General features: G+C 37.9%; 1 protein-coding gene across 1 annotated transcript in view; it reads right to left on the bottom strand.

Annotated features, from left to right (window-relative positions):
* bzrap1 (benzodiazepine receptor (peripheral) associated protein 1) overlaps positions 1-22,938 on the bottom strand; it is a 97,924-nt gene that overhangs the window by 72,071 nt on the left and 2,915 nt on the right. Inside the window, exon 2 of the mRNA XM_015383670.1 lies at positions 19,727-20,697. Within this exon, the coding sequence (XP_015239156.1) occupies positions 19,727-20,539 (813 nt within the window). The 5' untranslated portion in view covers positions 20,540-20,697. The remainder of the gene's footprint in view (positions 1-19,726; positions 20,698-22,938) is intronic.

Raw genomic sequence — 22,938 nt, 5'->3', positions numbered from 1 at the left:
GATTTTTAAAAAACTTTTTTGAATCAACTTTGGTCAGATTACATTTAACAAGAGTAAAGGCTGATTTATACTTCGAAACCAGGTCGTCTGCGTACAGTAGGTGTCGCAGTGAACAAAAAGACGTCCCAGGAGGCAGGAGACAGGAGGCCAGCTTGTTTTGTTTTTATGACCGAAATTGCAGAAAACAACTTGTGAAGTTGGACCAGTTAGAAGAGCGAGGTGCGTGAGAACGCTGGGACCCATCTTCCACCTGGATCCCTGCTCTTTTTCGCCGTCATTTCCCTCCGTTGTCGGACAAACTTGCCCCCACTTCTCTCCGCCTCGGCCGTATCTAGACCCACAGCATATAGCGCAGACCACGCTTCAATATTGAGCATAAATCAAAGATGTCTGCGTCAAGCTCACTGCGACACACTGCTGCGGGAGTATAACCAGCCCTTAAGACCTTTAGGGGAAGGTAATAGGCCTAAAATGGGTTTGCTGCCTCATCCATTCATGAGAGCAGAAATATCCGTACAAAATTAGCAGTAAAAGCCTGGGACAACAGATTGTAGACAAGCAGGGTTTCAAGGTCATGAAAGCATGAAACCTTGTATAGGAGAATCTAAATAAAATCTCAACAGCAATATTTGTTAAAAAATATTGCAATTTTCATTGTCATCATTCAGCTTTTGTTACAATGCAACCCTTAATAAAAGATTGCTGCATTTCACGTTAGTCCCTCATGTTTGAGTACCGGTAATCCTCATGAATTGGACCCTCTGAGCGACAGTCACTTCCTATCACATCACTGTTTTCAATTGGGCTGTGTTTACCTGCTCTCTAAGGGAGGCACCTCGTTTGGCTGCGCTGCGCCTAGAGGAAACAAAATTTCCTCTTTCTCCAATCAGTAAATAATGACATGAGGCAAACATGATAAGTTCTGCTCAAAGTTGAGACAAAAAGGTTCATTTAGCAGCTAATCCATGAGGTACTACAACATTTCTTTTCTAACAAATGGAAGAAAAAAAAAATTATTTTCACCTTACAAAAGCTGTGTCTCTAGAGCGACATCAGGAACTGAGCAGAACATAAAACAACAAAACAAAAAGTATCAAATCCATATGCTGGATATAAATCAGTTTATATGACTAAAAAAACTTAAACTGAAGTTAGATTTTCTGATTTTGAGCAAATAATAGGCTAAAACAGAAAAGTATTTTGCAGGTTACTGCAAGTAGAAACTAAACAAAAGCTAGAAGGAAATCTTCTTTAACTATTGCCAAGTCGTGCATTAATGCCTCTCCTGTCTTCGTTTTTGACCCAAATGATAGTGGATTCTATTCAAGCGGATTTTCACATCACTGCAAATGATGCTGAAACTGCCTAGAGGATTTTCTTTAAGTAATAATGCTGCTTCAGAGGAGCAGAATCTGCAGGAAGAAAGGGGCTGCAGGTGGTGAGGTCTGTCCAAGGCCAGTCTATATATTAGTATTCAGCCCGTTCTCTCTCACAGTCGTGTTGGTTGCTTTGGACCTGGCTCAGTTTGGCTAGGCAGCTGTAAATTAGTAGTGAGAGGGCAGGGGTCTCTGCACAGACGTCTGTCGGGAGAATCTGAGCCGGAAACATGGCAGGAAGAACAGTCTGGCAGGCTTGAGTCTGTCTGCTGTAACAGTGGACACAAATATTTATTGCCTTTAAAGGATTGTCTGATGTCAGTGAGAACCGTATCTGTCTGGACACTCAAAATGATCGGAGAGGTTAGCTGTTATGTGTTTTAAATAATTAACTGACCCCCTCAAGTCACTTCTGTCTAACCTCCTATTCCTGCTTGGCCATGTCTGTTGACCAGTTGGAGAGCATGCGCTATGTGAGTTTAAACTGGGAAACAGCTATTTAGTCTGTTATGTGTGTGTGTGGAGGAGGTGTGTCTCTTTTGATACAGCCTGCTTAAATATAAGGATAGAAAATAATTTAATTGAGTGTTTAACTGCATTATAGGGTGCGCTAGCTCTAGAATGATACCTGCCATATTTCATGGTCACCATGGTGACCATCTATGCATTAAGAATAAGACAGAGTTAAAAATCTATTTTCCCCATTCTGAATCGGTTCTTATATTAATTCCTAAAGATCGATTCATCTAACCAAAGATGGATTAAAAAAGAAGCATTTCTACTGTCCTTACAGCCGCCATTAACCACCCTTCTATTGATAATTTGCTGTTGACTATTATTATACCGGTACTAATATGTTGCACATCAGGCTAAAACAAATAATCGGGATTAGGTGATCTTTTAAATTATCCTCAACTAATTTAGAAATCAATTACCTGAAAGAAAGATCCAGTCAGTGCAGTAATTTTACAAAAATTCAAGATAAAAAACATTTTTTTTGTCCATCAATATAATCCATCCAGAACATATCAAGTAGCACAGTTTTACCCTGACCTGTATAAAACCTTCACTAAGGAACTTTTTGCTATTTGATTATAAATGGATTAATTGAAAAAGTAATCATCAGATTAATTGATTTGCAAAATATAGTTTGTTGCAGCCTTAGTTGTGTAACTACACACATGCATTTCAAGTAATAAATCAATTCTGAATCTTCAGAATGAAAATGGAATTGATTCTTGAAGATGGAAGTTAGGCGTTGCTACTAGCTTTATGCACTCAGTCAGACAGCCACCAGCAGCTACTGACCTCAGCCAATAGGCGAGCAGCTGCAGCGGCGGCGCTGTTTCAAAGCCGCCCCTCTGTTTTCACATTTACAGCAGTACATGAAGGAAACACAGGAGGTGTAAAAACAAGTGGCAGAAATTGCTGAGAAAATACTTGGATAAGAAAATATATGCAATTAAAAATAAAATGAAAACCTAAATAGCTATAAATTAATATACAGGGTGAATAAGCACGTTTTAAATATATTTGGGTAGTAAAAAAATAAGAAAGTAATTTTTTTTATTAATATTTATTGTGGCAGGATTGGTCCTCCATATTTCAGAAGAAAACAAATGAACTATCTGTCACAACAAAATACTGTAAGGCTTGTAAAATGAATATTGAAACTAATATAGGACAATCTAAATATCAAATTGGATTGCTATGTTAGTAAGATAATATAAAGAACAGTAAAGCTGCTTTTCCTGATGTCTTCCCTTCAAATTGCCAATCCAATTAGCTTTGTTTCCAGGCAGATATAATAAAATCTGTGATCTACCATGTTGAATTATTGTGCAAAGATTCCAAATATTGTTTCATAAAATATACTATAAATTCAGATCTCAAGAACCACTGGTTCTTCATCCATCCATCCATTTTCTGTCACGCTTATCCCTGCCGGGGTCGCAAGGGATGCTGGTGCCTGTCTCCAGCTGTCAATGGGCGAGAGGCGGGGTCCACCCTGACCCTGGACAGGTCGCCAGTCCATCACAGGGCAACACAGAGACACACAGGACAAACAACCATTCACACACACACTCACACCTAAGGAGAATCTAAAGAAGCCAATTAACCTAACAGTCATGTTTTTGGACTGTGGGAGGAAGCCAGAGTACCTGGAGAGAACCTAAGCATGCACAGGGAGAACATGCAAACTCCATGCAGAAAGACACCAGGCCAGGAATCGAACCCAAAACATTCTTGCTGCAAAGCAGCTGTGCTACTCACAACTCCACTGTGCAGACTGCCTCTATAAATCATAGAAATGTGATCATGTTCATAATTTTCAGAATTAAGATTTTACACAATCTGTGAATGTTTTAAGCAGTAACAGTAACTAATTTTAAGGGCTATTATCTTGAATATTAATACAGGTGCAATTACAGTAAGTTCTTTTTGCCTGGGATCCTTGGAAAGCTTTTGATTTGGGTATGGAAAAGGCATCCCTTTAAAAAGAAAATGCTAACATCAGCGTTTTTAGCTGACAGCAATAGATCCCCCACCAGAACCCTCCGAGGAGTCTGGTAACAAGACAAAAGACACAGACAGGCAAATAAGCACTCATGCATTGCCATGTGGGCCTCTTTGTTAGACATGATCGCTGAAGCACCAAGAAAAGAAAAGAAATCTGATTTTTTTCAGATATTGTTTATACATTTTTCTCTCTCACACTTGTTTAAAATATCGTTAATCTATCCATCAATTTGTCATGACAGAGACAAGAAGAATGGTTCTAAAGGGCAGATCTTTCTAAAAACCCCCCTCTAAACATTCTTATGAAACTATTCTCATAGCAGCAGTACTTGTTCAAAACCAAACAACAATAATTACTGATGCCCCTCCAAACTGGAATAACATTATTCTCATCTCAAAGAGAAAAGAACCACAAAGCTGTTTATGTTCTGTTTCATTAGGATCGGATCCCTCCCAATACTCATATATAAGTCATGAGGAATCCCTCTTAAGTGTCCTCTTCAATCCCCCCTCCTGAATTTATTACATCTCATCTCTGCGGGTAGCTGACGCTGACAGATTGGGGGGGGGGTCCTCATATGGAGAGAACAAAGAGCCAACATGGGAGTCCCCATTACTCCCCCCAGGCATTCTACCTCCAACCTACCTCCTCCTACCAACCATCAAATAAAAATCCTGCAAATTAGGATGCAGAATCAAACTTCGCTTTAAATTTTGTTTTTTTAATCCTAAAACTGGAAGACAAAAGAAGCGCACATGACTTAAAACCTCATAGGAGCTATTCAGATTCAATAAACATTAAGTAAATCCCAAATTTACTACAAGATAAATTATTTATTTCTTGTGAACGTCAGTGTAATCTAGTTTTCTGATCAATCTAACAGACGGGTTCCAGGTTTGGGTGTGCTTGGGCTTCCCTTTGCAAAGCAATTAACACTGCCTCTTCAACAAAGTAATTAAAACCCATTTAGGCATGTCTTCCCCTTCATCTTGCACTCGACACATTAAGCCACCTCAATCTCCTGAACCTTCAAGGGCCTAATAAATTGTTGAAAGTGCATAAAACGTCTGGGCATTTCAGAGGCAGAAGGGTCTCCAAACGATTTTCCTGCAGCGTCAGCTAAAAGAAAACACGTAAAACAAAGTAGTAGAGATGATCTAATGGACCAAAACCCTGCAGAGGGCCGATAACAAAACACATCTTTATTTGTTTAAGAAAATTACTTCTGCATACGAGCAGGAGAACATCAGCAGCGACTATGATTGGTGTGGTGTAAAAAATGAGTTTGCGGATTCCATTCCAAGATTTAAAACCTCTCCTCTGACCGTAAAAAAAAAAAAAAAAAAAAAAGCTTGAATGCAAAAAAAAGTGATTAAAAATCAAAATGATTTCACTGCTAAAACAAAATGAATGCAATGTCCTTCCTCTGAATCATGAAAGCATGTCTGGGAAACACAACTAAAGGGAAGTCTGCAGCACCAGAATAAACAACAGTAACCTGCCGGTCCAAAGAAAACATAAGCAGCAGATTTTAGTACGATAGCCCAAAGTTAAAATATAATGCTTTTAAAGTATCACTTTATTTACGTGAACAAAAAGATATCAAATAATGTCATAGCTTTAAAACAAAAACGCAACAGCTATTATATTCCTGGAGCTCTACCCTTCATTATTACAGATATAACATTGCATGTATTTCTCTTTATTTATTAATTTTATATCTAAAGATGTTAAAAATCAGCAACTTCGTATACTCATGCTAAAAAGAATTATGAAAGCAGGTGGATTAAAGATGTTACTTTTTTATCAATCCGAATATTATGGTTTGTAGTTTCCTGCTTAAGGAGACAGAATAAGGAATTAAACATTGAAAGCCAAAAATGTATAATCTGGTTAACCTGAGTTTATATAAAAAGATAATCTGGTCTAGACATTTTGGTAAACCAGCTTAGTTTACTGTTTTAGTTTTTAAGAAACTTTCTTTCATGCTTTCTTTTTATCTTTCAAACGATACAATTGAAATATGTTCCTTTTGATGGAAGTGTTGACTATTTTTCATATTTGCTGACTGTAAGAGAGTCCAATTATTGTTTGTTCTGCTGGAAAAAGTTTTCTACGGTTCATTTTTTTATTTCCAGACTTGCAACAAAAGGAATATACTAAGTAGAATATATTGAATTTTCTGATCAGACAAGTTAAATTTTTCACTTATGTTAGTAGAAAGAACAATGTTGTAAACTATGCTAACTTTGATGGTCTAAACCAGGGTAAAAGCTGATTTTCTATTTCATTTAATGATGAATATTATCACTGATTTTTCTCTGTCCATGGTCTTTTTTTCATTATGTAAAAACTACTAAAACAATTATAACTTATTTTATTTTACAGAAAAATATTACTAATTTTTGCACAGACAGTAACGGAAACGTATAAAGTTGTGTACATGACAGTTAGTAGCCTTAGATCAACAGCTAGTAGAGAGCAAGAAGATGCATTTAATACAACAGCAGCATTGTTGATATAGTTTGCTCAAATATCTCTCTTCAAAACAAACATCCCTGGTTTAGGCTAAAGCTGAAACCTAATTCTTATCTTGCATCTAGGAGTTTGTAATTAAAAAAACAGAAATAAACTTGCATGGTGTGTGAACTAACTAATAGACACCAAATGCACATCTATTGTGCTGAAGCTCAGGTTAGGAGAACCCACTAAGCATCTCGGCTGGACAGAGGAGATGAAAATAACATTCAAAAACCTTGGAAGACATTCGGCAGAGATCAACAGGCCAGGACTCAAACATACGATAGAGGCATCAAGGACAAAAGCCTGTTTAGATAGGTCCAACACTTAACCCCTGCACCACTACTGAGCCATAAATTGAAGCCATTCTTGCGGTATGGACCACCAGGTGATTGTACTGGCAAATGTTCTTCTATGATGCACACACACTGGAAAAAAAAACACATCTAGAAATAAGTAAAAATGTCTTAAATTAAGGGCATTTACCCTTAATTTGAGTCGGTAAAGGAGATAGTTTGCCAACGGAATGAGTATTTTTACTCTTAAAATACAAGATAATTGAATAATATGCACTTGAAATAAGACAATGCAGTTGTGTTTTCTTATTTTTAGTGTAAATTGTCTTGTTTCATTGGTAAAATGTCTGTTTTACCTCCTTAATCCAAGAACAAATGCACTAATTTTAAGAAAAAATGACTGATCTAAATTTCGATTTTTTTTTTTCCAGTGCAGAGTGACTTGGACAAAACTTATTCACATCTTGTACACACAGTGTATACAAAATGAAATTTCGAGGAATACAGCTTTTCCACAGTCACTGGGCAGCTTGCAGCAGTGAAATGAATATTACCATTTAAAGTGCAGCAGTGATCAGAATATGGTGCAAATGCAGTAGAAATATTGACTTGAGTTCTGTTTAAAGAGATTTGAAAAGTTCGCCATGTAGTGCATATGTTTACAAGTGTGATGCTGAGTCTTATTTGTGACTTGATTAGCGTTTTTAATAGTTCAACAGTCTAATGGCAGAGGGGGAAAAGCTGTTGCAGAAGCTGCATGGAATGCTGTGAAGCCACTTCCCAGAGGGCAGAAGGAAGAGGCAGCAGGAAGTGGAATTCTTCACTTTTCTGTGAGAGAACCAAATTTGGCATAATATTTGAGCCAATAAGTGGCAGCATTAGAAAAATACTACATAAAAATATTTTAGCAACACAATTTTCTGACACCTATTTCACTGAATTTTAATCTGTTGTAGCTTAATATCTTCAACATAAAAAGTTGAAGAAATAAAAATGTATGCATCAAAATCCAGAGCCAGAACTCCTCAAAAGGAAAAGATTTGGTTTCACGTGGTTTCATTTAATTAAAAATATTCTTTAAGGTACCTTTTGCTTTCCACTTATAAATCAATTAAATAGTCTCATTCAGTAATTTTCTTAATGAATTTCTTCCAATGTAAAGTATGAAGAATTCTAACAATCTTGGATGGTTTATTTTTGTCTGATTCTCGATTAAAAGTCATTTCTAATCCATGAGTGTTATCACTTCTGTTTTCTCAGTCAGCATGTCATATAACCGAGAAGTTAGAGCAACAACAATCCTACTGGGATTTGACCCAGTGGGATTAAACCGGTCTGGTTTATCCTTTTTATTGTCAGTTAGAGAAAACGAAAACAGTGCACTTTGTTTTCTCAATTAAGAGTGCAACAAAATATTGACTTGGCTGTCCTTCACATTGCTCACCAGTACTTCTTTGAAATGTGGTGATTAAATGACAATAAACGGCAGGTGCGCCACATTGTGCATCACAGAGAGGGACAGCATCTTGAACTTTAAGGCTATAATAGGAAAAAAACTCATTTTAAAACTGACTCTTGGGGTGAAAGTCAACAAAATTAGCTTCTCTCTCATCCTCCAGTCAAAGAGCAAATACAGTTATGAGAAAAATGTGGGCAAATGTCAGTTTAATCTTGAGAATCACCTTTAGATAAGAACAAAATGATGTGCAAATGTCACAGAGCGGACAAAGCTCTAGGGAGACGTCTAACCAGGAACTGCTCTCCCATATGTAAAACATTTGCATCATTTAAGATGTTATTTTACTGTGTGTATTAGAAGATATGGGTTTGAATTTACACTCTGCAGTTGCATCAGGACAGAGCAAACCAACACTGATTATGTCATCACTATTCAGTTTCTTATCTTTTTCCATTACTAGGAATACGCCAACCATCTTGGGCTCAAAATGTAATGTTTTATACAAATTTTAAAACTAACTAAGTGGTCAAATTGGTAACGGAATCAGTAAAAAGAGGCCAACATGCCATGTGTACCATTTCAAGCATCTGGCATGCCAAGTTGAGTAAATATTTCTCAATAAGACAATAAGACAGCTATTTAGTTTCTGTGATGTCTCTTCAACAAGTTAGTTTTATCTTGCTTGTTGCTTATTCGATGTGAGTTGTAATTATCAAAGCCTGTGTGCACTTACTATTTAATAAGACTAGCATTACTCCTTATGTGTACCGTAAGTAGCTTCTCTTTACATTCTCAATAATAACATTGATTTATTATTCGAAGAAAATCTTGACATAAAAATAAATATCCATCCAAACAAGTCTGTAAAAATCTGACAGGAACTGACTGATGTACTGCAGCACATAATTAAAACAATCTGGTTGCTAATCAAGCAAGTTGACAGCAAAAAATTACACTGAACTTCTAAAAAAAAAAAAAAAGTTTGGGGAAAAAAAAGCTCTTTTTATTTTTACTGATCTCTTCAATAATCTCATTTGTAAAAGTTAGAAATAAAAGGCATCCTGAGAATAACGATTACTCTGATCACATGGCGGTAACTCACGCTCTATTTTATCCCAACTATGTAAAAGCAGTTGAATAAGTGCATTAAGCCTCTTTTTGGAATCACATGTTCCTACTCAATTCACAGGGAACCAGAATGAGACAGAAAACAGCTTTAACATTTTTACAGACTTGGTTACACCAGTTTGTTAAAAGGAATGGGTACGGTAGAGTTTCAGTTTAAGAACCAATGGGAAGACCCCCAACACTTTTTGGTCTAATTCATCCAGATTACATTTACAATTTATGAAAAGAGCAATTATTTTACTAATGTTAACACTAGGCTGCAACAAATTATTATTTTGCAAATCGACAAATCTGTTGATTATTTTTTCAATTAATCGGTTAATAATCGGATAGCTAAAGGTTTACTTAAAGAAGGCTTTAAGCTATCGATATGACAATTATTATTATCCAGTTAACGTTTAATCAGTTGCTCAATTAGTTTGTTTCAGCCCCAGTTAACACACTGGATTTAAATTACCATCAAATATTGTTGTAAAGCTATATACAAATAAAAGAAAAGTGAGTTTTTTGGGGTTTTAAACTGGTTTTCTTTTTTTGTATCTGAAATCAATGATACATTGAACACTAAGGAGTGAAAAGATTTGATGACATTCTTTAACTTACTGAAATTTGTCAAGTTTAAGGCGGTAACCAGCAGAGTGAACGTCCATCATATGGAAAGCCTTCATTTCACAAAGACTCCCTACAGCAGACGGCAGCCAGACACTCGGGTATGTTTCAGCTGGGATACGAAGGGGAACAATTACCCAAGAGATTCTCCTTCCTCACCAAAATTAATTATTTACACAGCTTAACATGGCTGGCCAATAAAACAAAAACGTGCAGCCAAAGAGACATGTAACCAACACATACCCGATGAGACCACTTAGCAAACCGGGAATGAGGATAGATGTAGAAAAGTTAACCTTTCAAGGGTTTTATGTTTTACAATCTTTTCTAAATGCTTTCTCTCTCCCTTTTTTCTCTGTGTCCTGGGAGGGTAAAATAAATATACTGAGACTTTCCTGAATAAAAAATATGGAGTGATTTTATTATTTCCAACTCTGCATCACCATTTCCTGAGGAGGCATGACAATCTGTTCATCACACAATTACAGGAAATATTCACCTCATATGCCGGGAAGCATTCTGTCATATAAACCATGATTTATTTATTTTCTCTTTTTTTTAAGCACTGGGTATTATTTTTGCTTTCTGGTTTCAGGGGGAGGTACTTATCTACATCATCTGCCAAACAATGAAAATGCATGCTATGTTTTACAATGTGGCAGTGGCAGTAAACCTAATAGAAACAGAACTGGACCAAAGATACAACCCTGTGGAATACCAGTGTTGAAGGAGAATTGGCCTAACTGGGTATAATAATAGTATAATTTAGTATAAGAACCATTCCATGTACAATAATCAGTGACTAAATTGGAAAAAGAGAAAAACCCTTAATTGTCCCACAATGGGGAAATTCTGAATTCTGAAAAAAAATGGCCACAAAAACCTGGACTAGCTGCAATTTGTTGCACAAGATGGAATGCATATAACGGGGAGTCAAAAATAAGACTTATATAGTACTATCAACCTAAATTTAAACTAAATATATGCAGTATGATGCGATTGTATAATATTCTAAAATTTTAAAGTGACATCTAGTTCTGCCGCATCCAAAGTAACATGTTTCATTACTCAGAGGTTCCCAAAGAGCTCAGCTTCTGACCCACAAAATGTTATCAGTCAACTCATGACCAAAACTATTGGTTGAGTATACAAGCACACAGGTGCAATAATATCATAAACGGCATCATCAGCAACCAAAATAGTTTTTTTTTTCCTATTTTAGGTGATGCCTTTATACCTTTAACAACTTTAACATATTTTTTGTTGCTTGATTTAATTTCTGTAGCGGATGTCAAGAGCCCTTGTTGGTTATTTAAGGACCCCAAGTGGGTACAGACCCCAATTTAGTGAATCAAAGTTATATAAAAACATATTTAGTGATGTTTATTAAGTTGATTGACTAAAGTGGAGGGACTAAAGCAAAATATAATAAGCATGGGTGGTGGTGGTGGGATTTGAGCTCAGAGCTGCAGTAATGTTTGCTAAATAGCCTGAGAGTTTAAAATCACAGGAACAGTAAGAGAAATAAGTTTAATTTCAAGCCTAAACAGCATTCCCACAGACAGGTTAGGACTAGAATTACACTGTGGGTGGCAAAGCTAACACAAAAGAGTCGGTGCTGACTCAGAGTAACGGTGAACAAACACTGTAAAACCTTCCATTACAGGGTTTACAACCTGGAATGGATACACTGGTATAAGTTAACAAGTACAAAATCAAAGGTTGTAGCAACAATTTCTTAAATAAAACTCACTGTGCAAATCTGGAGCGCTTTAAGGAATCCTTATAGTGCAAACGGATGTTAAAAAGAGGCGACCCTACTGGCAGGAAGGACTGCTCACTCTTTGGTCGAACTGTGCAGTTTTGTTTGTTAAACTAGTCTTAACAAACAAAACAGTATCAGTAAACTAGTCTTTACTGATACTTTTCTACTTTTTTTTTTTTTTTACTATTTCTGCATAAACAGCAAACATGTGCTACATATAGGAGCTGTTATTTTACAAGAATTTAAGGTAACTTCAAAACAGACATGCTGCATTGTTTCTCCAGCACAGATACGTGGCTTATTAAAACAACTTCTAATGTTTCTATAAACTGTATTTGAACACATTGCTATTTATCACATGTTTCACTCTTTAACTCACATTAGTATCTGTTAGTAGCAGCAGTTTAGGTTGATAGAATTAAAAGAAAAGACATTTTTTGTTAAAATCAAAGCTAATCCCAAAGAGTCATCCAAATGTGAAACCCTCCTGCTGAGGAGCAAACAAATTACAGACCCTTGCTGGGAAATGACCAAATAATCTTTCCTAATGTGTCATTTAATGCTTCATCTCACCGGCTGCGGCCACACATTTACTGCCAGGTTGTGTGCTGAGGCTTTATTAGAGGCCTTTTGTTTAGCTGTGATTGCACTGATAGGGTAATAAAGTGATGGGCAACGCAGCAGGGAACATGGCACCCAGATTACTAGCTTGCGCAGATGAAGACTTGACACATTCAAATCACCAATTTAAGTCTGGATGGCTTTGATTGTTAATGTTATTCAGTACAGAAGAAAAAGGATTCACTTTTCTTCTCTTTACAAGCACTAACATTAATGTGTTTTGGGTGGATCTTATGTGATAGATCAACACAAAGTGGTGCTTAACTATGAAGTTAAGGCAAGGTAAAAAAGGTTTTTTAACATTTATTTACAAATGATGTAAACAAAATAGTAAAAAAAAAAACTGACCTAAAATGAGTCAGAATGTCTTAAAAGGATAGATAATTGAGTTGTTTTGTCTTAATTTCAACAAAAATCGTCTTATCTTATTGGCAAATTGTCTTACTTGCTTAAATAAAGTAAAAATACTCACTTCAATAAAGAATGACTTATATTTTTTATTTTACAGTCTAATGCAAAGTGCCTTGTTCAACGAAAGCCAAAATATCGTACTTTTAAAGTTCGCCAAAAGCCACGAATGTAACAGAGAAAAAAAATGTTGTACACAACCTCTGAGAGAGCAAAGCTGAGAACTGAAGGATGAAGCATTCTATAAGATCAGATACTTTTTCTGTTATACTGGCTACACTGAGGGCTCCTTTACAGGCCACTTCTCACATGAGACGAAGTATTCATTAGAGATTATGCAGCATAGATTCCCCCAACACAAACAAGCCAGGTATTGAATGGAGAGCTGCAGTTGCGGCTCTACGAGATCAAAGTAAAGTATTGTTTCACATTATCTGAATTTTGTTCTCCTGAGCTCCTACCAAGGGTAATCACACTGTTTATTGACATGTTTTATTGATTGCGTCCTAAACCAACTATATTAAAATGTATTTTCTGGTTTGCAGATTTTTCTTTGTATTTTCACCAAAGCGTATGTTTCATGGTGTCTTTCTTCCTGCTGACTCATGAAAAAGTGTGAGTTCTGCTTAGCCGATGCGTTTCATCATAATCCTTATGACTTCTTACGATACGATTTTCCTTTGATCAGAGTCTAAATCGCATCCAATGTGCTTTGACCTAAAGACCAGCATACATTTATAATTAAACATCTTGACTGCTGTATAGTGATATGGGCATGATTTTTTATGGCATCAATATAAAGACTCTAAAGTGTGTTGTTGTTACGCTGAAGCTAAGCAAGGAAGACTCTGGAGGAAAGTTTGCCAGAGGCTGCAAAAGACTTTAGGGTGAAATCTAACTTCCTCTGTAATGGTTAGGGGTGGAATGGTTCACAAAATCCACGGTTCGGTTCAGTTCACGGCAGAGGTGGGGACTCGAGTTTGTGACTTGTACTCGAGTCGCACTTAAGTCGCATATTCAATTACTTCAGACTCGACTTGCATTTGAAGGACTTCAGACTCGACCGAGACTCGAGATTTCCGACTTGTGAACAAAATTTTATTTTTTAAGTGTTTTTTGTTTTACTAACTTGACTGATCGCCGCTCACCTTACCCACACACAGCAGAGTTTAAAAAAGAAAAAACAGCAGAGGGGCTGTCAAACAGTCATGTAGCACTGACGTCACTGACGCAACGCTACGTGACATATAAGCATATATTTTTCACTTACCAGTTCAAGATAATGATCATTCCATAGATATAGTAGCGACCTTTAACGATACCGTCTCAGTGAAGGAGATGAAAACACAAGGAGAAAGAAGTAAGCTCGCAAATTATTGCACTTATTTTAATTAATCATGTGATTAGAATTTATTGTGCAATTAATTTAATATTGCAACAGGCCTACTCTAGACTTGAGACTTGACTTGGACTTGAGCTCTCAAGACTTGAGACTTGACTTGGACTTGAGCTCTCAAGACTTGAGACTTGACTTGGACTTGAGCTCTCAAGACTTGAGACTTGACTTGGACTTGCAAAAAATGACTTGTAAACATGTCTGGTTCACGGTTTCGTGGTCATAGTTTTCGGTTCGGTATATGTTGATTGTTAGCCTGACGCGTTGGTCGTGTTGCTGTTAGCATAAACAAAACGTGTTGCACAATGCTTGCACACTGTAGCACTTTTGGAGTGTAAACGCTTCGCCTATGAGAAAAAGGAGCAGCGCATGAACCGAACGCAACACACGCGAATCGAACCTAGACAGTCGAACCGAACGGTTCGGACGGTTTTCATAAACCGTTCCATCCCTAGTAATGGTTACATCAAAGTGTACCTTTGTATTTCTAATGCCTTGTCAAAGTCTAAAGGCTGATTTATACTCAGAAACCAGGTCGTCTGCGTGTGTGTCGCAGTGAATGCAAATATGTCCCCCTGTTTGGTACCTTACCGGCTTGTTTTGTTTGTATGACCGCCAATGTGGAAAACGAGTCGTGAAAATGGACCAGTTAGAATCACGCAGTGCGTGAGCAGACCACGTTTCAATATTGGGCATAAATCAAAAATATCAGTGACAAGCTCACTGCGACTTACTGCTGTGGGAGGATAACCAGGCCTTAAGCCTGATTCTGACAAAGAAACTATGGCAAGATTTGAAAACAGACTTTCCAAAATTCAGAATCGAACAAGACGACTCTTGAAGCTCAGATATTAGTCAAATTCTATCCAATTAATTCTCTTTCCTCAAGATTTTTTAAACAACAAACAAGGGGATTCTACAATATGCACTGATGACATCAAAAGTTCTTTGTTTAAATTTACCATCAAGTCTGTCTTGTACTTTCTTGTAGAGCAGGCATACAAGTGAAAAATAGTTAGTAGGCCATCCTCAATCAAAAATAAATCACACCACGCACCATCCTGCTCCAAATACCTTGCATGGACAAGTATGCTGCTCTTATTGAGTCAGTGGAAACCCTGGATGGTTGTACCTGCCAAATTCAGGGATTCTCATCTTATGCTTACCTTCCGTAATCCTTCCGCTTCATATCCGTGGAGGTTTGCATAAAGCGAATGGTGCCTCTTTCCTAACAGTGATGCCTTTAAAGGGGGAGAAGTTGGGATGTCCTTGATCATTAGCCCATGCTGCTTATCTTCCTGGCACGTGAGAGTTTGTGTCACTTCTGGGCTCTCCATGTCTGTGTGTCAGTGCAGGTTCAGGCAAATCGCTCAGGTTGTACATCCCTCTGCTTAAGCAACAAGCAGCAGAGGAGATCTCTGTGACCGAATAATGCCCACGACTAGATTCAATCCACTCACTACATCATCACTATAGATTGAGAAGAAAAAAAACTGTTGTCCCATTCTGCCAATGCTCAGAAGAAGAACATGTTTCACAGCAGTGAAGCGTCTAAAATCAAACAGAGTGCTTTTATGGATGTCAGATGTTAAACAATAAATGTATTAATAAAAACATGGAGTAGAGGTTGACGGAGCCTGGTGGTCTCATGCAGTGACGATCTCCAAAATGAAGACTTTCAGTTCTGTTTTTCTCATCCCGGCTCTAGAAAGCGAGCAACTGATTGTCGTGGCGCCGTACTAATCCTTTGCTCGTTATTTCAAACATTTATGACAAAAACTAAGGTCCAACCATGGCTTGTTTCATTTCTTCTCTGTGATCTCGGAGCTTCAGCAGGGACAGAGACCAGAACACACACAGGCTCGCTTTTTTTCCCATGCATAATTTTGAAAGGGCTCATGCAGGCCCCGATGAAAACACAGACAGGACTAGATTAACACTGGAAAGCATGAAAACAAATAGAAACAGTCTAACTAACAGGTCTCCTTTCCAGTCTCCGTTCTTGCAGCGAGGCTGGGATGTGGGAGGCACGGTGACTCCTCGGCACTGTCGTCACCGATGCGTCCGTGTCACAAAGCATCTTAATCCAAATTTAAACGAGGCTCGACAGGGCTGCTTAATCCCATTTTATTTACGACGCTCTAAAGGTAAGGAAGGAGGACGAAGAGGAAAATGAGTGAGTCTTAGACTGCAAGTGTCGATGAGAGGAGGGGGTAGGGAGTTCTGCTCCCCTCATCCTATCACAAAAAGGCAGGCTTCGAGAGAGGACCCAATCATCATGGCAGCTACAGCTCGTTTCCATGGAGATGACGCTGGAATGATGGTGGCTGCATATTGATTGTTGAAAAGGCAGAGGGCACTGCAACAGAGGGAGGCAGGCAAAAGAACAAGTGTGCCTCATCCAAACTGATATTTTACTGCAGCTCTTTAGTTTGTTCTTCAAAAAGACAAAAATAAAACAAGACGATCCCCTAATGGAGCTCAGTTTCCTGGAGAAGTTTTAGAAATGCACATGAGGAGAATGTGTGTAAACGGCCCAACTAGGGAAGGTAAAACCCTTAAGCTTGGCGAGTTATTCTACTAGTTTCAGAGCAAATTCAAAGCAAATTCAAACTGGTTAAGTAACATGTTATATCAATCCAAGGAGAGAAGTAAATCATCTTTACACTGAAATAAATCTGATGAACAACTTCAATACTTTTCTAAACTGAAAAACTTTTTTCTTCAGATAAAAAAAAAAACACAAAAAAACTTTTAAAAAGCATTAAAGTTTGCAAAAACCTAAATGACCCATGGACGGACGGACGGATGGATCGATGGGTGGGCGGGCGGACAGATGGGAAAATAAAAATGGAAAAATATTCCATTAAATAAATAAATATCCCCATGAATAAAACAAAAAATATTTTTAAATATTTTTATCAAATTTTATTTTATTATATTTCAAGAATTTTAATTTATACAAATATTTATCTAAAAAAAATTACTAACATTTATGATCAGCTTAGCCTCAGTGACCCCACCAAGGTTTAAAGCGGAAGAAAATGGATGGATGGATGTTCCAACATACGACTGGGAGGAAGTTCCCCAATAAAAAAAAACAATGCCAAAAAAAAAATGAAAAAGTTTGGAAGAAAGTTAAAGTTTCTATTGTATCCTACTGTAAACATTTGTACAGCTTTTTTTCCTCTTTCCCAAAGTTTTAATTTATTGCTCTACTGTTAACAGCAACATCAGCAGCAACTCAACCAACAGAATCATTTGGATGATCAAAGATAAAGGCGGCAGCACATATGCCTGCTTATATCTGCAGATTTGTCTGTCAGGTTTAGGTCTGCTCAAACAGAAAGGCTGCTAGTCAGCACTTTCCAGTCAGCTTTGATGCCCAGATGAAGCAAACAAACGGGCAGAAAGGGAGCCACATTCTAGCCCATCAGGATCAGAAACATTGACTTCCCGTCACTCAAACAATCTTTTTTACACAGCCTCCTCCGCAGACTAATAAGTCAGCTGTCAGTCAAATACAGGCATAACATTTAACTAAGAGGTGGTTTTTAATCGGCCTTACAATATAAACTATTGAATTAGTAACTAAATTTCACTATTTTTAAAAGACGTAATTGGAAACTTTAAATGATAGTGGCTCTTTAGTTAAACGTTTATTCAGATTTTACAGAAATGGTTTAAGCTGCGATGATATGCTGAATTTTCTCTTTTTATAATCCAAAGCGAGCTGACCCACTTCTGCCACTCACAAATGTATCATAAAAGAGCCACCAGCAGCTGTGCTCCCTGCACGCAGACACAGATTCAAAAATAAATATATTAGCCACCAACCCAGTAATCGCGCTTCGATAGCTCAGAGTGATCAGTTTATTGCTTTTCATTTTCAGATGTTGCATCCTAACTAATAAACTAGCTCACTGAATGATACCAATCTCTGAAAATATCTACTTTTTTGTATTTTCATTATTGTTGTTAAACCTGATCATTTTACAAGATTGTTTCACACCTTGAATTTTGTTGCCTTTTATATTACGGTCACCTCCCAGAAAACCAGATTGAAAACAAAGCTAGTTTTTGAAAAGAAGTAATCTCTCCACTTTATTATGAAATTTAAGAGGGAGAAAAAAATCAATTAACCGGATTTGGCAGGAAAAAATATATTTATATCGGATATTAAATATTTTAGCTAGATTTCTGGCCTTACTCTTGACTAACAATATATCAAGAATACAGCTATCGATAGACTTTTAACACTGAAACAACATGGCCGAACCTTGTGATGAAGGGCACAAGGTAACTCCATATTTTGATGCTTTTTTAAGTGATTTATTCAAACGCTTTTTTGTGGAATTAGTAAACTGCATAACCAAAAATAATGCAACTAACGATTGTTTTACAAATCTATTAATCTGTAAATAATTTAGTTGATTAATTGATTAGTAATCGGATAGCAAAAGGTTCCTTAAAGAAAATTTTTCTTGAAATCAAACCAGGTCAAACTAACTAACTTTTCCATTTGAGGAGTTTCGTATAGAGCATACTGACAGATGAAAAAGTTTTATTTTTCTTAAATGCAATAAAATGCACATATTATTTTTGCAATCTTGGTATAATTGCTGCTGAAGGTGGGTTGATCTGTCAGCTAAAGGCATGTTTTAGTCTCTATACTCCAGTTAATGTTTAATCCATAACTAAATTAATTGACGATTATTTCAATAACCTATTGATCAGCATAAATCCGATTATTTTTTTAAGCCCTAAATATTTGACACAATAATTTCTTTTTTTGAGTGCTTCAGTTTTAAGCCTTTGTTTCAACTTTATTTTTTTCGGTTTCAGCCCAGAATTTTAATTTCAGTGCATCTCTAGTCTTGACAAATAAAAATGTTGCTAACATTCATGCAGACCAATAGAAACGTGTCTTCACTTTGCACTCCAGTAGAAAGCCCACCCCCTGAAGTGAAGATAATGTTTACTCATGTTTTCTCAGTTAGCTCGCTCCTAATGATGTACCACTGGTGATGTGGTCTCTTTATGGTAAATAACAAAACAAACTCGAGTATACCATTAAATAGACACTGAAATAATGTAGAACACTGAATTAATTTATTCTAAATTTAATCAGAAATTCTCTAAGTGTAACTATAGGGATCTATAGGAGTAGAGATCCAAAACGCTGGAAAAAATAGAAATCTAGATGAGTCATTTTTTCTTAAAATAAGTGCATTTGTTCTTGGATTGAGGAGATAAAAGAGACATTTAGCCAATGGAGTAAGATAATTTATACTTAAAATAAGAAAACACAATTGCATTGTGTTATTTCAAGTGCATATTATCTAATTATCTTATTTTAAGAATAAAAATACTCATTCCATTGGCAAATCATCTTATTACCTACTCTAATTAAGGATAAATACACTTAATTTAAGAACTTTTTACTTATTTCTAGATCGTTTTTCCAGTGGATGACTTGCTCTCTTTAATAAATGTAAGACAAAAATCTATTTATAACCTTCAATTGCACAAAAAAACCACATACAATCCTGTCCACCTCTATGTGTACTGTGTGTTTAAGGGGTGCATTAAACGCCACATTTATGTGTGAAGATTCATAAACTCACCTCCATGTTTCTTTTGGTGGCTGTGGTGGATGAGGACTCGTCTGATGAAGAAGACTCAGCACAGAGCGATGGGCGGTGTTCCTGAAGTGCATGGGTGGAGTTGTGGGGTTGACAGATTTTCAGCGATCTTAACTGACCGCCACCTGTGACTGGCCTACAGGTGCATGGCCCAGCAGTGTGGAAGCTGATGGTTGAGGGCTGCTTCGTCTGGTCAGGTTTGGACTTTCTGTAGTATGGGGGTAAAACTCTCTGGGTGTTGGAGCAGGTCTGGAGTCGTCTTGGCTTCTTTGAGAAGCTCCTTGCGACGTTGCTTTGAGGTCTTGAACTTTGAGTGCACTGCAACAGCCTCCCATGAGCCTCTAGAAGGCGGCAGAGGAAGACGGCCTTTTCCAGCTCAGATCCTTGCCTATGATGAAAATGATAACTTGCCTGCTTCCCGTTTATCTTCTCATAAAGTATGAGGAGAAAGTTCTCCAGCTTTGAATGTCCACTGCTGAGATCAAAGCCTGTTTTCCCTGCAGACTTCACCTTGCTGTGTTGCTCTGTGTTTTTAATCGTCCTCTCTTCAGCCAAGAGATTTCTACCTCGGGTTCGCCTGGCCGCCAGCTCCCTCACGGCCCTCTCGTGTTCCTGCTCTGCTTCTTCTCGTAGGCGCCGAAGCTCTACGCCAAGCTGCCCGCGGGCCCACAGCGTTCGGATCTCTTCTGCCTCCAACTCTGCTTGCAGGCTCTCTAGCTCTCGCCGGTAGTCCGCCTGGTTCTGGCATGACCTCTTAGACAACAGTGCCAGAGGGTTATCCCTGTCCTCCCTCATGCTGCCTTATTCACAGCACAGCATGCAAGCAGGGGTGAGTAGTTTTATTTTCTATACAGGAGGGCATGCATTAACAGTAGAAAGAGGAGCAGGTGAGTGATGGCTGGATGGTTAGCAGACATGCATTTTTTAAACACAGGAGCGTTGGAAAGGTGAGACTGTAGAGGGCATGGGAGAAACGAAAATGGGATGAAGATTAAATTGCAGAAAAGGAAATGAACAAAAAGAACAAAACATGCAAAAACACAAACTAATAAGATCATTAAAATAATCTGATTTCAAAAGGAGAATTCTGGTTTTCATTTCACATTGTGTACGAAAGGTGTCAAGTAAGAAAGTACAAATACATCCTTACTGTACTTAAGTACATTTTTTAGGTACCTATACCTTACTTCATTACTTATTTTTCTTCTTACTTCTGACTTCTACTCATTACATTTTTACACAAGTATCTGTACTTTCCATTCCTTACATTTTTAAAACCAATGTCACTCTTGGCTTCGGTTTAATGTTTATAATATTTATTTCACGTCATGTGCGCCATCCAATGCTGATCATTGGCGCCATCCACATCTAGTGGAAACTAGTGTAATTGGATGAATCATATAACGCAAACACTCATTGGTTAGCTATTCATCAAAATCTCGCTGTTTTTTTTAAAGGTTACTTTATACTTTTAAGTAGTTTTTGGAGCACATACTTTTTCATTTTTACTTGAGTAAAGAGGTCAAGTTCATACTTCAACTTTTACCAGAGTGTTTTTAAACTGCAGCATCTATACTTCTACTTAAGTAACAATTGTTTGTACTTTTGACACCACTGTGTATGACTGTAATGATCACTTTAACAATATTCGACTTTTCCTGACCTGAAGTGAAACGCAAACAAACTGACTTAGTGTCAAAGTTTGGCATCCGGCCACAACAAGTTTTCTTAACGAGACAAACATTGCCAAAGTGAACGTTTTAACCCTCCACCTAATGCTGCTTACTGCCAGTCAGCTGGCTAAATACTTTTCGTCTTTGATCGGGTCACAAGGGCAGGGGTCTCAATAGAGACTCTCCTCTCCCCAGACACCTCCACCAGCTTTGCTTGGGGAAGCCTGAGGAGCTGCCCGGGTCAGCACAGAGACATAATCTGTCCAGTGTGTCCTGGGTCGTCCCCTGGGCCTCTTCTCGATGAGACTAGCCTGGAACACCTTCCTAAAGAGGCGTCCAGGGCAGAGCATGTGAGCGGAGCGTGGAGCGAGCATCTGAGCGGGGCGGAAGAAATAAGGTGGAGCGCAGAGCGGTTTTCAATTCAAAGCCCGGAGCGAGGATTTCACTCCGCTCCAGTTCACTCCGATGCACTCACAGAAATCAATCAAAGTCAATAGAATAGTATTTATTTTAATTCATGTTTGACTTAAAACCTAGGCCAATGTCTATGTTGTAGTCTGTGCCTATAATCTGTTATAGTCTATGCTTCAAATTTACCACAGAATCACTGATACGAGGATTGTATACTGTGTGATAAAAGTGTGATAAAATATCATAAAAACAAACACTAACTATACATAACAATACAGAGTGGGTTTACAAAAAGTGATCGTTGTAGTAAAAGCCTGTGTTTGAAAATGGATCGCATACATTATACGCTATTATCTCATTTGCAATGGGATGCCAACTGACCTTTTTATTGTAGTCAAGTAAAATAAATTAATAATTAAATAGGAAGGGCAACATGAATGGAGCGAGGTGTTACGTTCACAGCTGGGAAACAGTGCGATAACTAAACAGCCAGTTAAATAAGACAATACTAATATATGGGTCACATCATTAAATGAAACGCTGTGTGTCCCAGGCGCCTGGCATAATTACACGAAGGAAAAATGTCAGAAAATGCCTTCTGAAAATTGAGCACGCATGAAACAATTTCGCTTGAGCGGCAGGAAAATTAAGGTGAGCACGGAGCCAATTTTGAGCCGGGCGTCGTGGCGCAAGTTTTGAGCGGCAGATCGAATGAGCGAGCACCCTCCTGAGCGGGAGTTGCGCGGTGCGGCGCTCCGCTCCGTTCACATGCTGTGGTCCAGGGGGCATCTGAAAAAGATGTCTTAGCCACATTAGCTGACTCCTTTCGATGTGGAGGAGAACCAGCTCTACTCTGCGCCCCTCTGAATGACGGAGCTCCTCAGCCTATCTCTAAGAGAAAGCCCAGATACCCTTGAGGAGAAAGCTCATTTCAGCTGCTTGTATCTGGGATCTCCTTCTTTCGGTCATGATCCAGATTTCATGAGCATAGGTGAGGGTAGAAAAGTAGACCAACCACTAAAACCAGAGCTTTCCCTTTTCACTCCCTCTTCACCGCAACAGATTGGTGCATCCTCTGCATTATAGCAGCAGCCGCACCAATCCCTCTAT

This window comes from Cyprinodon variegatus, unplaced genomic scaffold, assembly GCF_000732505.1.
Source record: "Cyprinodon variegatus isolate N-32 unplaced genomic scaffold, C_variegatus-1.0 Scaffold291, whole genome shotgun sequence".
Classification (NCBI taxonomy): Eukaryota; Metazoa; Chordata; class Actinopteri; order Cyprinodontiformes; family Cyprinodontidae; genus Cyprinodon; species Cyprinodon variegatus.
This window is presented reverse-complemented; position numbering and strand designations above follow the sequence as displayed.